Here is a 16,252-nt window from a genome sequence, read left to right as displayed (position 1 = left end):
GTCTCCTAAAGGCCTCCTCAGAGTCTCCTGAAGGCCTCCTGAAGACCTCCTGAAGGCCTCCCTAAGGCCTCCCCAGAGCTTCCTGAAGGCCTCCTCAGAGTCTCCTAAAGGCCTCCTCAGAACCTCCTAAAGGCCTCCTCAGAGTCTCCTATAGGCCTCCTCAGAGCCTCCTGAAGGCCTTCTGAAGGCCTCCTAAAGGCCTCCTCAGAGCCTCCTGAAGGCCTCCTCAGAGTCTCCTAAAGGCCTCCTCAGAGCCTCCTGAAAGCCTCCTCAGAGTCTCCTGAAGGCCTCCTGAAGGCTTCACCAGAGTCTCCTGAAGGCCTCCTGAAGGCCTCCTCAGAGTCTCCAGACGGGCTCCTCAGAGTCTCCTGAAGGCCTCCTGAAGGCCTCCTGAAGGCTTCACCAGAGTCTCCTGAAGGCCTCCTGAAGGCCTCCTCAGAGTCTCCTGACGGGCTCCTCAGAGTCTCCTGAAGGCCTCCTGAAGGCCTCCTGAAGGCTTCACCAGAGTCTCCTGAAGGCCTCCTGAAGGCCTCCTCAGAGTCTCCAGACGGGCTCCTCAGAGTCTCCTGAAGGCCTCCTGAAGGCCTCCTGAAGGCTTCACCAGAGTCTCCTGAAGGCCTCCTGAAGGCCTCCTCAGAGTCTCCTGACGGGCTCCTCAGAGTCTCCTGAAGGCCTCCTCAGAGTCTCCTGAAGGCCTCCTCAGAGTCTCCTGACGGGCTCCTCAGAGTCTCCTGAAGGCCTCCTGAAGGCTTCATCAGAGTCTCCTGAAGGCCTCACCAGAGTCTCCTGAAGGCCTCCTGAAGGCTTCATCAGAGTCTCCTGAAGGCCTCCTCAGAGTCTCCTGAAGGCCTCACCAGAGTCTCCTGAAGGCCTCCTCAGAGTCTCCTGAAGGCCTCACCAGAGTCTCCTGAAGGCCTCCTGACGGGCTCCTCAGAGTCTCCTGAAGGCCTCCTCAGAGTCTCCTGAAGGCCTCCTCAGAGTCTCCTGAAGGCCTCACCAGAGTCTCCTGAAGGCCTCCTGAAGGCCTCCTGAAGGCTTCATCAGAGTCTCCTGAAGGCCTCACCAGAGTCTCCTGAAGGCCTCCTGAAGGCCTCCTGAAGGCCTCCTCAGAGTCGACTGACGGCGTCCTGAAGGTTTTCCTAAAGATCTCCTTTATTGTTTGTGCTGATGTCCTTGTTGAGTTGCAGGTGGGAGGCGAGCAGCTGGAGCGAGTGCTCGCGCACTTGTGGAGAGGGCTTTCAGTTCCGGCAGGTGCGCTGCTGGAAGATGCTGTCTCCGGGTTTGGACAGCTCTGTTTACAGCGACCTGTGCATGGAGGCGGAGCTAGAGCGCCCCCCAGAGAGGAGGAGCTGTAAGAGTCCCGCCTGCGGGCCACAGTGGGAGGTGGCAGAGTGGAGCGAGGTTTGTGGGGTCCAATCAAACTAAAGAGCCACATAGTGAGACTAAAGAGCCACATAGTGAGACTAAAGAGCCACATAGTGAGACTAAAGAGCCACATAGTGAGACTAAAGAGCCACATAGTGAGACTAAAGAGCCACATAGTGAGACTAAAGAGCCACATAGTGAGATTAAAGAGAGCCACATAGTGAGATTAAAGAGAGCCACATAGTGAGACTAAAGAGAGCCACATAGTGAGACTAAAGAGCCACATAGTGGGACTAAAGAGCCACATAGTGGGACTAAAGAGCCACATAGTGAGACTAAAGAGAGCCACATAGTGAGACTAAAGAGCCACATAGTGAGACTAAAGAGCCACATAGTGGGACTAAAGAGCCACATAGTGAGACTAAAGAGCCACATAGTGAGACTAAAGAGCCACATAGTGAGACTAAAGAGCCACATAGTGAGACTAAAGAGCCACATAGTGAGACTAAAGAGCCACTGCAGCAGAGGCTCTCACACGTCAGACACTAGAGTTCAGGACCACAGAGCGTCGTGCAGCTTCATCTTAAAGACACAAAACACTCGATCAAAGACAGAGAAGATTCTGAGCAGGACAAAAGATGAAGAGAAAGACTTAAAGAGACAAACTGTTCAAAAAGAGAGAGAATCCTCTTTAAAGTGAAGATACACAAAGTCTAGACCTTGTGTATCTTGATGTCTTAGTGGTTAAAGGCCTTCACTGTCGCACTGTCGGAGCTTTGACCCGCTCAGGTGGTCTTTGTTCTGCTCATGGACTCTTTGTGGTTGCAGTGTCCGGCAAAGTGCGGCCGCAGAGGTCAGGTGACCAGAGACGTGCGCTGCTCTGACGAGAGCAGGTCATGTGACTCCTCCAGCCGACCACCAAGTGTGAAGAACTGCACCGGCCCCTCGTGCGAGCGGCTGTGGACGGTGTCCGAGTGGGGCCCGGTCTGTCACTCTACACACTCAAACTGGCACATTCACATGGTCTTAGTGCCCGTAGGCCCCACAGGTTCCATCAGGACGGCAGTGTATGTGTGACAACGCTGACCACAGGGACATGCCCCTTCAAATGTCCCTGTAAATTACCCTTTAAGAGCCCCTTTAAGTGCCCCTTTAAGTGACCCTTTAATTGCCCCTTTAAGTGACCCTTTAATTGCCCCTTTAAGTGCCCCTTTAAGTGACCCTTTAAATGCCACTTTAAGTGACCCTTTAATTGCCACTTTAAGTGACCCTTTAATTGCCACTTTAAATGCCCCTTTAAGTGCCCTGACCCGGCGAGTCTGATTAGAAACTGTGATGTTTTAAGGCAAATTTCGGCATACTTATACTTATGAGTACAAATATATTTACTCTGTGACTCTCAGTGCTCGTACATAAGTATATGTACATGTACTCTGTGTTCTCAATGCATGTAGATGTATAAGTATAAGTACATGTACTCTGTGTTCTCAATGCGTGTACATGTATAAGTACATGTACTCTGTGTTCTCAGTGCATGTACATGTATAAGTATAAGTACATGTACTCTGTGTTCTCAGTGCTTGTACATGTATAAGTATAAGTACATGTACTCTGTGTTCTCAGTGCATGTACATGTATAAGTATAAGTACATGTACTCTGTGTTCTCAGTGCATGTACATGTATAAGTATAAGTACATGTACTCTGTGTTCTCAGTGCATGTACATGTATAAGTATAAGTACATGTACTCTGTGTTCTCAGTGCGCGTACGTGTATAAGTATAAGTACATGTACTCTGTGTTCTCAGTGCGTGTACGTGTATAAGTATAAGTACATGTACTCTGTGTTCTCAGTGCGTGTACATGTATAAGTATAAGTACATGTACTCTGTGTTCTCAGTGCGTGTACGTGTATAAGTATAAGTACATGTACTCTGTGTTCTCAGTGCGTGTACATGTATAAGTATAAGTACATGTACTCTGTGTAGTGCTCGGGCGGCTGTGGCGAGGGCAGAACTGTGCGTCACGTTTACTGTAAGGCTCCTGAGGGCCGAGTCGTCCCCGAGAGCCAGTGTCCAGCTGAGTCCAAGCCACTGTCCATCCAGCCGTGTGGAGAGAGGGACTGCGCCCCCCACTGGCTGGCACAGGAATGGGAACGGGTACGAAGAGTAACCACCAAAGGAAACGACCATTATGTTTCTGACATCGCAATAGAATGTAGTGTCATGTGACTATCTCCCCCTCCCCCTCTCCCTCCCCCCTCTCCCCCCCTCCCCCCTCAGTGTAACACAACCTGTGGTCGGGGGGTCAAACACAGGGTGGTCCTCTGCGTGGGCATCAGTTCAGGAAAGATCCAGGTTCACGATGACGAGGCCTGTGATCTCAAGGTCAAACCTGAGGACGAGGGAACCTGCTTCGAACGGCCCTGCTTCAAATGGTACTCCACCCCCTGGTCAGAGGTCAGTACTGCGCTCAGGTCCAGTCCCATTAAACTCTTAATATTCCTTTTTTGGCAGTGACATGTGACACATGTGGTGTTGTGTGTTGCGTGTTGTGTTGTGTGTTGTGTTGTGTTGTGTTGTGTTGTGTGTGTGTTGCAGTGCACAAAGACGTGTGGTGTTGGTGTGCGTATGAGGGATGTGAAGTGTTATCAGGACAGAGAGCTGGTCAGAGGCTGTGACCCTCTGAACAAACCTGTGTCCAAACAGACCTGCACTCTCCAGAACTGCCCCACAGAGCCTCCAGGTAACACACACACACACACACACACACACAGAAACACAGACGCACGCGCACACACACACACACACAGACACACACACACACACACAAGCACACACAGACACACAGACACAGACACACACACACACACACACAGACACACAAACACACACACACACACACACACACACACACACAGGCATACAGACACACAAACACACACAGACACACACACACACACACAGACACACACAGACACACACACACACACACACACACAGACACACACAGACACACACACATGTGTGATGGAAAAAGCTTTTGTCCAACGTTCAAAGTGTGAAGTTTCTGCTCCTGCAGAGATGTCATAAATCTCCAGTGCCATGGTACAACCTCACTCCCGCTTTGCTGTTACCATAGCAACATTCAGAGGTAATCTGCAGGTCCCTACATAGGATTGATTGACATAAGGAGGGAAATGAACCCTAGGGGGCGCCAGTATACCAGAATGGACTATTTCTTTATCTTCAGTAAAGACAGATCTAAACTGAAGCATATTTAGACTCTCAGACCTCAGAGACCTCAGAGACCTCAGAGACCTCAGAGATCCTGCTCTACATTTGTAGATTTGGAGGAAAGATTTAAAAACACAGTTGGAGGTTCAATGTAGCTGCTTCATGAAACAAAATGTACTTAAACATTAAGACTGATCTTGAGGAACATGAGACTCCGCCTTCTTTGGGACGCTTCCAAAGCAGTCTTGAGAGGACACATTATAGACATAGCCTCAGAGTGGTATAAAGCTCTAAAGACACACCTGAGGGGCCTTCATGTCCCTGAAGGAGCGACTGGACTGTGCCTCATAGAGACTATTTCTACTCTGAATGTGACTATCGTTTATTCACCTCAATTATGTCCAAAAGAACGGAACAAATCCTCCCAAACTGAATCCACAAAGACACAAGAGGACATAAGACCATCTTTACACACAAAGAGACACACACAAGAGGACATAAGACCATCTTTACACACAATGAGACACACACAAGACGACATAAGACCATCTTTACACACAATGAGACACACACAAGAGGACATAAGACCATCTTTACACACAATGAGACACACACAAGAGGACATAAGACCATCTTTACACACAATGAGACACACACAAGACGACATAAGACCATCTTTACACACAATGAGACACACACAAGACGACATAAGACCATCTTTACACACAATGAGACACACACAAGAGGACATAAGACCATCTTTACACACAATGAGACACACACAAGACGACATAAGACCATCTTTACACACAATGAGACACACACAAGACGACATAAGACCATCTTTACACACAATGACACACACAAGAGGACATAAGACCATCTTTACACACAATGAGACACACAAACACAACTAAACAAAGATGGAAGAATAAGTCTGGACTTATTTATTTAAAGTGATGAGCAAATTTAAAATGGATGATTTAATTATAAAACATATTGAGGCTCTTTACGATGGTCCAACATCAAGACTTAAAATCACTGGTCACATGACAGACTCTGGACAGAGGGGTCAGACAGGGCTGTGCCTGGTCAGGTGAACAGGTGTGAGGAGGAAGCTCCTCCCAGCACAGACAGGAGTGACGGTGGAACTGAAGGAGAGACTGTAACTCTTCTGACACCATCTCAGCTCCTCGTGGTGACACACATTTGTCCCTTGTGTCTTTCAGACGAGAACTGCCAGGACCGGCCGTCCACAAACTGTCTTCTGGCTCTGAAAGTGAATTTGTGCAGTCACTGGTACTACAGCAAAGCCTGCTGCCACTCCTGCCGCGCCCTCAGACCTCCAGCCTCGTAGTCCAGCACCCACGGGAGTGGCACACTGGGAGTGGCACACACCGGGAGTGGCACACCGGGAGTGGCACACCGGGAGTGGCACACACCGGGAGTGGCACACCGGGAGTGGCACACACCGGGAGTGGCACACACCGGGAGTGGCACACCGGGAGTGGCACACACCGGGAGTGGCACACCGGGAGTGGCACACACCGGGAGTGGCACACACCGGGAGTGGCACACCGGGAGTGGCACACACCGGGAGTGGCACACCGGGAGTGGCACACCGGGAGTGGCACACACCGGGAGTGGCACACCGGGAGTGGCACACACCGGGAGTGGCACACCGGGAGTGGCACACACCGGGAGTGGCACACACCGGGAGTGGCACACACCGGGAGTGGCACACACCGGGAGTGGCACACACCGGGAGTGGCACACCGGGAGTGGCACACACCGGGAGTGGCACACACCGGGAGTGGCACACCGGGAGTGGCACACCGGGAGTGGCACACACCGGGAGTGGCACACCGGGAGTGGCACACACCGGGAGTGGCACACACCGGGAGTGGCACACACCGGGAGTGGCACACACCGGGAGTGGCACACACCGGGAGTGGCACACCGGGAGTGGTAGTAACGCACAACACGACACAGATGGCGTCACTGGCCGTTTTTACATTCAAGTCTTTGGAAAATGTGAAACTTTATTTCTTTTGCACATTTTACACACAAAGTCGTTTCTAAAGTTCCAAACACTGAGATATCAAATCTACCAATCAACGTAACAAATGAAACCATAAAATACAATTAATAAAACATGATCAAATTAGTTGAATAGAATCTATCAAAGACCAGAGAATAAAGGTGAATAAGCTGTGTATAAGTTTATGTAACTGTAGATGTCATAATCAATGTCCTGGAAAATACTTTAAAGCAAAGTGGGAACCTTGACAATACTGCACGTGGCCACTAGAGGCGCTTGTATGTCTTTTTACTGAAATTATTTATTGTCTGTTAGAGAAAAATTAAGTTAAATTATTCTCCACGTCTGCTGCATCTGAGGACGTTCTTCTGGTGCGTCTGTTATTTAAAGAAGGACGAGCAGTATTTATTCGTTTTAGCAGATTTGTGACACTTCCTGACACTTGAATCAGGTTCAGACGTTTCTTTTGGACTTGTGCAGGTTTTTCTGTGCTGTGACTTTCTGATGTTTAATAAAACTTTAACTTTATCCACACGGACAAGTCTGCTTTCCTTGTTTCATTTGGGCTCGGCACTGTCCATGCTCCTCCCACAGAGACAAGCTCCTCCCACAGAGACATGCTCCTCCCACAGACACATGCTCCTCCCACAGAGACATGCTCCTCCCACAGAGCCTCATTTATAACACTTTTAAGGCCAAATTTGAATTTTTTTGCCAATTTTCAGTCAGATCTAATTTCTACTCTGAGTAAGCCCCGCCCACCAGGCGTATAATAGCCGGGTCTGTTTTTGTTGACACTGTAAACATTTCTCATTGGCCAACAGTGTCTCGCCTTCATTTACAATATAAATAACACTGGCCCAAGGACAGTGCCTTGAGGGACTCCCATAGGATTCACAGTATTTTACACTTTATAGTTTTATTGACCTGTTTTGTAAAATATACAACCACAAACAAAGTCATGTTTTTGGTTTGAAAATGTTTATTAATATTATAATTTCACATAGACAGAATATTAGTGCTAATGTGGCAAAAGGTGATTCATTGGTTTTAGACTGCTCTAGAAAAGCCCTTTTATTCAAATGCAACACATTTTCTTCAAAAGCACAACTTTGACTTTACTGAAACACAAGTGCCAACAACAACAACAACAACAACAACAAAACAGAGAAAAATGTCCTAAATAATCCAATACAAATGCTTGAAATATGAAAGATGTGTTTCTGTCTCGTTCCTTTAAAACACTGGGATTATGTCATGTTTCCATATCGAAGTATCCGAATACTCAAGAGACGTTTCTCTCTGTATGGAGCTACAGCCCATCCCTGACCCAGGACCCATGACCCATGACCCATGTCCCATGTCCCATGACCCATGACCCATGTCCCATGACCCATGACCCATGTCCCATGACCCATGACACATGACCCATGACACATGACCCATGACCCATGACACATGTCCCATGACACATGACCCATGACACATGACCCATGACACATGACCCATGACCCATGACACATGTCCCATGTCCCATGACCCATGACACATGACCCATGACCCATGACACATGTCCCATGTCCCATGACCCATGACACATGACCCATGTCCCATGACCCATGACCCATGACCCATGTCCCATGACCCATGACCCATGACACATGACCCATGACACATGACCCATGACCCATGACACATGTCCCATGTCCCATGACCCATGACACATGACCCATGTCCCATGACCCATGACCCATGACCCATGTCCCATGACCCATGACCCATGACACATGACCCATGACACATGACCCATGACCCATGACACATGTCCCATGACCCATGACCCATGTCCCATGTCCCATGTCCCATGTCCCATGACCCATGACACATGACCCATGTCCCATGACCCATGACCCATGTCCCATGACCCATGACCCATGTCCCATGACCCATGACACATGACCCATGACACATGACCCATGACCCATGACACATGTCCCATGACACATGACCCATGACACATGACCCATGACCCATGACACATGTCCCATGTCCCATGACCCATGACACATGACCCATGTCCCATGACCCATGACCCATGACCCATGTCCCATGACCCATGACCCATGACACATGACCCATGACACATGACCCATGACCCATGACACATGTCCCATGTCCCATGACCCATGACACATGACCCATGTCCCATGACCCATGACCCATGACACATGACCCATGACACATGACCCATGACCCATGACACATGACCCATGACACATGACCCATGACACATGACCCATGTCCCATGACCCATGACCCATGACACATGACCCATGACACATGACCCATGACCCATGACACATGACCCATGACACATGACCCATGACCCATGACACATGACCCATGACACATGACACATGACACATGACCCATGTCCCATGACCCATGACCCATGACACATGACCCATGACACATGACCCATGACCCATGACACATGACCCATGACACATGACCCATGACCCATGACACATGACCCATGACACATGACACATGACCCATGTCCCATGACCCATGACCCATGACACATGACCCATGACCCATGACGCATGACCCATGACACATGACCCATGACACATGACCCATGACCCATGACACATGACACATGACCCATGACCCATGACACATGACCCATGACACATGACACATGACCCATGACCCATGACACATGACCCATGACCCATGACACATGACCCATGACACATGACACATGACACATGACCCATGACACATGACCCATGACCCATGACACATGACCCATGACACATGACCCATGACACATGACCCATGACACATGACACATGACACATGACCCATGACACATGACCCATGACCCATGACCCATGACACATGACACATGACCCATGACCCATGACACATGACCCATGACACATGACACATGACCCATGACCCATGACACATGACCCATGACACATGACCCATGACACATGACCCATGACCCATGACACATGACCCATGACCCATGACCCATGACACATGACCCATGACCCATGACCCATGACCCATGACACATGACACATGACCCATGACCCATGACACATGACCCATGACACATGACACATGACACATGACCCATGACCCATGACCCATGACCCATGACCCATGACCCATGACCAATGACCCATGACACATGACCCATGACACATGACACATGACACATGACCCATGACCCATGACACATGACACATGACACATGACACATGACCCATGACACATGACACATGACACATGACACATGACCCATGACACATGACCCATGACACATGACACATGACACAAACCTGACCTGTCCCATTTTCAAGCCCTGCTGTGGGTTAGCTTCACCCTCATTTGACCCTAAACTCTTGTTGGTCCAAACGATGAGCGGCTGAACTCAAACTGAAGGCGCTCGTCACGTCTGCTGCTGGTTTTACAGATACAATTCCACTTCTTTTGTGCAATCGTGGGAAGGTGAAAATTAATTTTGTGAATACAAATCAGCCGTATCGTGATAATATTTCAGGGACAAAAAAAATGTGCTTTTAAACTTCTTTTCACAGGTCAGCGGGGAATGGAAGAACAGTGCACAACCCTTTTGTTAGTTTATATTGCATAAATACGTCATGAGAAGAGACTAGTCTGCTTCAGTCCTGAAAGAGTCCCTCACCCCCCGCGGTGAAGTGTACGACCTGACGCTGGCTCATCTCTCTCATGGTCAGCAGCTGTACTTTGTTTATGACGGTTCTTTTCTTCAGACGTCGGTGCTGACGCTGTGGTGGCTCATCTCTCTCATGGTCAGCAGCTGTAGTTTGCGGTAAAGCGTGCTGATGTCCAGCGGCAGCTCCACGTGGTGCTGTTGGAAGGAGCGGTAGCACAGGTTGCGCCCGTCCCAGGAGCAGGTCGGGCGCTGGAGACAGAAGGGCACCGGACGCGTGCACGTGGGACAGTAGTGTGCACGGTGGCACGTGGGCGGGGCCACAGGAGGAGGCGGAGTGCAGCAGCTCGGCCCATTGGCCTCCGTCAGGAACGTGGGCGGGTACGAGTCGGGCGTGCTGTGGCGATAGTCGTCGTTTCCGCAGTGACACTCGGGCCCGTTGCTATGGCAGTCCGGTGTGTTGCTATGGGGGAAGTCATGCTCTGGGAAACGGCGACACTCTGGACCGTTACTGCGGCGCTCGGGCTCGCTGCGCCTGTCGTGTTCACTCCTGTGGTCCGGCTCGCTGCGCCTGTCAGGCTCGCTGCGCCTGTCGTGCTCGCTGCGCCTGTCGGGCTCGCTGCGCCTGTCTTGCTCACCGTGCAGGTCCGGCGTAGGAGGAGTGGGCGGAGCTGACAGAGCTAAGGGGCGGGTCATGGTGCTGAACTCCGCCTCCCCGTCATTGTCTGCCTTCTCTGACTCCTCCTTCTTACAGCAGTAGTACTGCGACAAGGAAACACACAGAGTTACGACATTCAGTAACATTTTGTGACCAGTTTACCCGACTTTCTGAAACACCAGCAAGAAACACAAACGCAAGTACAAAATGTGCTTTGCTGTGATTGGACCGGTGCCTGTCGCGGCGACAGCCCCCGAACCCGGTGGTGGACACCGGAAGTAAGGGATGTCGCCAGGCTGAAGAAGGAGGTCTATCAGGCCTCTTTGGCATTTAGGTCTCCTGAAGTCATTGACAGGTATCGGCAGGTCAAGCGGGCGCAGCTCGTGCTGTCGCAGAGGCAAAAACTCGGGGCTGGGAGGAGTTTGGGGAGGAGTTTGGGGAGGAGTTCGGGGAGGAGTTTGGGGAGGAGTTTGGGGAGGCCCTGGAGGAGGACTATCGGTCGGCCCGAAAGAAATTCTGGCAAACCGTCCGGCGCCTCAGGAGGAGGAAGCAGTGCTTCACCAACAGCGTTTACGGTGCAGGTGGAGACCTGCTGACCTCTAACCTCTGACCTCTGACCTCGACTGGGGATGTGGTCGGACGGTGGAAGGACTTTGAGGACGTCCTTAATCCCTCAGTCACGTCTTCTGAAGAGGAAGCAGAGACTGAGGACTCAGAGGCCGACTCGTCCATCACCCAAGCTGAAGTCACTGAGGTTGTTGGCTCCTCAGTGGCTCCTCAGTGGCTCCTCAGTGGCTCCTCAGTGGCTCCTCAGTGGCTCCTCGGTGGCTCCTCAGTGGCTCCTCAGTGGCTCCTCAGCGGCTCCTCAGTGGCTCCTCAGTGGCTCCTCAGCGGCTCCTCAGCGGCTCCTCAGTGGCTCCTCAGTGGCTCCTCAGTGGGATGAGATCCTGAGGACCTAAAGTCTCTGGATAGTGTAGGACTGTCTTGGCTGACACGTCTCTGTAACAGAGCGTGGCGGTCGGGGACAGTGTCTCTGGCAGACCGGGGTGGTGGTCCCTCTGTTCAAGAAGGGGGACCAGAGGGTGTGTCCCACCGACAGAGGACCACACTCCTCAGACTCCCATAAGGTCTATTCCAGGTCCTGGAGGAGAATCTGACCCATAGAACCTCAGATTCAGGAGGAGCAGGTTTAGGTCCTGGTGGTGCAACACTGGAACAGCTCTAGACTCTCCACCAGGGGGCGCCAGGGCTCATGGGAGTTTGCACAGTCACATGTGCTTTGTGGATCTGGTGAAGGATTTCGATCGTGTCCCTCGGGTTGTCCTTTGGGGGGTGCTCCGGGAGTACGGGGTCCGGGGCCCTTTGCTCAGGGCTGTTCAGTCCCTGTCTGACAGGAGCACGAGCTGTGTCAATCAGACCAGTTCCCGGAGCGTGAGGGACTCCTCAGGGCTGCCCTTTGTCACCGGTTCTGTTCATAGTTTTTATGGACAGAATTTCTGCTGTTTGTCTGCTGTCATTAGCTGTCATTAGCTGTCATTAGCTGTCATTAGCTGTCATTAGCTGTCATTAATTGTCATTAGCTGTCATTAGCTGTGATTAGCTGTCATTAGCTGTCATTAGCTGTCATTAGCTGTTATTAGCTGTCATTAGCTGTCATTAGCTGTCATTAATTGTCATTAGCTGTCATTAGCTGTCATTAGCTGTCATTAGCTGTCATTAGCTGTCATTAGCTGTCATTAGCTGTCATTAGCTGTCATTAGCAGACAAGCTAATGGCAGCTCTGGAAACAAGGACAGGGCAAGTTTCAGCTATAACCCTAAAACTTTGATCCATTTTCTTCCATGGACTTCTGCTGAAAGAGGGATTACATGGACAGCACTGACAGGTGCACTGACAGGTGCCTTGACAGGAGCACTGACAGGTGCACTGACAAGAGCACAGACAGGAGCACAGACAGGTGTGTACCTGCAGCCTACATAGGCACAGCACTCCTACGATGGTGAGCAGAATGACCGCAGCCAGCACCGCTCCAGCGATGACCACTGTCCCGGCGGACATAGGAGACGCTCAGCCCCATTCACCACCTGCACATCAGGTCATTACACACCAGGTCATTACACACCAGGTCATTACACACCAGGTCATTACACACCAGGTCATTACACACCAGGTCATCACACATCAGGTCATTACACACCAGGTCATTACACACCAGGTCATCACACATCAGGTCATTACACACCAGGTCATCACACATCAGGTCATTACACACCAGGTCATCACACACCAGGTCATCACACACCAGGTCATTACACACCAGGTCATTACTGACATTATTGCTGAAGATGCTTGTGAAGCACTGCTCTCCTGCACTTGTAGCTGCAAACACAGCATCCACCGGCTCTCTTCCTCATCTCTGGTGACTTTAACCACGCTTCTCCCTCTTCTGTTCTACCAACATACACCCAGTATGTTACCTGCCCCACCAGAGAGAATAGAACATTGGACTTTTTTTTTGCCAACACCAAGGAGGCTTATTCCTCTTCCCCCCTCCCTCCCCTGGGCAGCTCGGACCACAACCTTGTACATCTGAGGCCTGTGTATGAACCCATCGTGCGCAGGCAGCCTGTGGTGTCCCGTGAGGTGAGGATGTGGTCTGCTGAGAGCGAGGAGGCTCTGAGGGACTGCTTCAGCACCACTGTCTGGACTGAGCTTTATGACCCACATGGGGAGGACATCAACACCATCACAGAGTGCATCAGGACATCAACACCATCACAGAGTGCATCACGGACTACATCAACTTCTGTTTTGAGAACATTGTTCCCTCCCGGACGGTGCGGTGTTTTCCAAACAACAAGCCATGGATTAACCGTGAACTGAAGGCTCTGCTGAAGGAGAAGAAGAGAGCCTTCAGGTCAGGGAACAAGGAGGAGCTGAGGACTGTGCAGAAGGAGCTGAGGAGGAAGATCGGGCAGGCTGAGGCCGGCTACAGGAGGAGGATGGAGGAGCAGCTGCAGCAAAAGAACATTCAGGGAGTGTGGAGGAGCCTGAAAACCATCTCGGGCTTCAAAATCCCCCCTGCCCAGACAGAGGGGGATCTACAGTGGGTGAATGATTTAAATGCTCACTTCTTGAGGTTTGATCGGTCACCCGCCCCTCCCCCTGCACAGCTGCATGCTCCCTCTTCCACAGCTGGACAATGCCCTGCATCTGTTCCTCTTCGCTTATCTGCCCCGGACCTTCAGCTCCCCACTTCGCCTGTACTCACCCATCCCCCCAGCACACAGTCCCCCTGCCAACCACTGACTGTCACAGCAGCACAGGTGAGGAGTGAGCTGAAGAGGATTTAAGTGAGGAAGGAGCAGGACCTGAGGCATCAGCTCCAGCTCCTTAAGTCCTGCGCAGATGAACTGTGTGGAGTTATGGAGCATGTCTTCAACATGAGCCTGAAGCTGAGGCTGGTACCACAGGTCTGGAAGACCTCCTGTCTGGTACCTGTGCCTAAGACACCGCACCCCAAAGACCTCAACAGCTTCAGGCCAGTGGCTCTCACGTCCCACCTGATGAAGACACTGGAGCGGCTGGTCCTGGACCACCTCCGCTCCACCGTGAGCTCAGCCATGGACCCGCTGCAGTTTGCATATCGGTCTGGCATCGGAGTGGAGGACGCCGTCATCTCCCTGCTGCACCGCTCTCTCTCTCACCTGGAAAAGCCTGGCAGCTCTGTGAGGATTCTGTTCTTCGATCTTTCCAGCGCCTTCAACACCATCAGCTACTGAGGGACAAGCTGGAGACGGCTGGTGTGGAGTACGACCTGCAGAGTGGATCCTGGACGACCTCACAGACCGACCCCAGTTTGTGAGAGCCCGGAACTGTGTGTCTGACACTCGGACCTGCAGTGTGGGGGACCTGCAGTGTGGGGGACCTGCAGTGTGGGGGACCTGCAGTGTGGGGGCCCCAGGGCACTGTCCTCGCGCCCTTTCTCTTCACCCTTTACACTGCAGACTTCAGACACGACACGGACAGCTGTGTCCTGCAGAAGTTCTCTGACGACTCTCATCATCATCGGACTCATCACGGACGACGATGACGAGGAGGACAGAGGACTGGAGCAGGACTTTGTGGACTGGTGTCAGCGGAACCACCTCCTCATCAACGCGGGGAAGACCAAGGAGATGGTGGTGGATTTCCGCAGACGCCACCCCACTGCCCCCCTCACCAGTGAACATCCAGGGACGGGACATTGAGAGAGTGACTCATACAAGTACCTGGTGTTTCATCTGAACCACAAACTTGACTGGACTCATAACACAGACGCACTCTACAGGAAGAGCCAGAGTCGGCTCTACCTCCTGAGGAGACTCAGGTCTTTTGGAGTGACAGGGCCACTCCTGAAGATCTTCTACGACTCTGTGGTGGCATCAGCTCCTGTAGGTGTGGCCTGCTGGAGCAGCAGCATCACAGAGAGGGAGAGGAAGAAGCTGGACAGAGTCATCAAGAAGTCCAGCTCCGTCCTGGGCTGTGCTCTGGACTCGGTGCAGGAGGTGGGGGACAGGAGGGTCCTGGCTAGATTCACATCTATGCTGGACCATGAGTGTCACCCCCTGCAGGACACTCTGTCCTCTGCAGGACACTCTGTCCCCTGCAGGACACTCTGTCCCCTGCAGGACACTCTGTCCGCTCTGGAGAGCAGCTTCAGTGAGAGACTGATCCACCCTCTGTGGGAGGTAAAGGTTTCGTAGGTCTTTCCTTCTGCTGCTGTCAGACTTTATAACAAACACTGTTAGTACTGAACACTCACAATACTGACCTAACCATGTGCAATTCTGTCATATGTGCAATTACTGTGAAATTCATGTGCAATCCATGTGCTGTCGTGACACATATTCATGTGCAATTACTGTCGTGATCACATGACATGGTATTTATGTATTTATTTATTTATTTATTTATTTGCATCTTTATTATTTCCCCTTGTTGTAAAATGGGAGTTTTTATTTATTTATAGTAGATCTTCTACTGAAAGTGTTTTTCAGACTTCCTATAAGTGATCTGTTCTTCTGGATCTACCTCTGTATCTACCTGCGTTGCACCAATGAAATTTCCCCATGTGGGACAATAAAGGAATATCTTATCTTATCTTATCTTATTACACACCAGGTCATTACACACCAGGTCATTACACATCAGGTCATTACACATCAGGTCATCACACACCATTATACAAGAGTTTCTCCT

General features: G+C 51.0%; 2 protein-coding genes across 2 annotated transcripts in view; one reads left to right on the top strand and one right to left on the bottom strand.

The window, feature by feature from the left end:
* The window catches only part of adamtsl2 (ADAMTS-like 2), a 77,741-nt gene extending 71,781 nt beyond the window's left edge, over nt 1-5,960 (top strand). Inside the window, exons 13-18 of the mRNA XM_072433830.1 lie at nt 1,188-1,401; nt 2,194-2,349; nt 3,353-3,523; nt 3,647-3,823; nt 3,965-4,109; nt 5,830-5,960. Coding sequence (XP_072289931.1) covers nt 1,188-1,401; nt 2,194-2,349; nt 3,353-3,523; nt 3,647-3,823; nt 3,965-4,109; nt 5,830-5,957 — 991 coding nt within the window. The 3' untranslated portion in view covers nt 5,958-5,960. The remainder of the gene's footprint in view (nt 1-1,187; nt 1,402-2,193; nt 2,350-3,352; nt 3,524-3,646; nt 3,824-3,964; nt 4,110-5,829) is intronic.
* Nucleotides 5,961-10,400: 4,440 nt separating this feature from the next.
* On the bottom strand, nt 10,401-13,107 carry LOC140347042 (uncharacterized). Its single transcript, XM_072433358.1, has 2 exons — nt 12,977-13,107; nt 10,401-11,115 (listed from the first exon to the last, which is right to left on the bottom strand). The coding sequence occupies exons 1-2, from the start codon at nt 13,067-13,069 to the stop codon at nt 10,450-10,452; spliced, it is 759 nt and encodes a 252-aa protein (XP_072289459.1). The 5' UTR covers nt 13,070-13,107; the 3' UTR covers nt 10,401-10,449.
* Between the last annotated feature and the right edge of the window lie 3,145 nt (nt 13,108-16,252).

Source organism: Eucyclogobius newberryi, unplaced genomic scaffold (genome assembly GCF_026437365.1).
Source record: "Eucyclogobius newberryi isolate DKJ021-1_F unplaced genomic scaffold, fEucNew1.0.hap1 SCAF_6, whole genome shotgun sequence".
Lineage (NCBI taxonomy): Eukaryota > Metazoa > Chordata > Actinopteri > Gobiiformes > Gobiidae > Eucyclogobius > Eucyclogobius newberryi.
The sequence above is the reverse complement of the archived record's forward strand: the minus strand, read 5'-3'. Positions and strand labels throughout refer to the sequence as shown.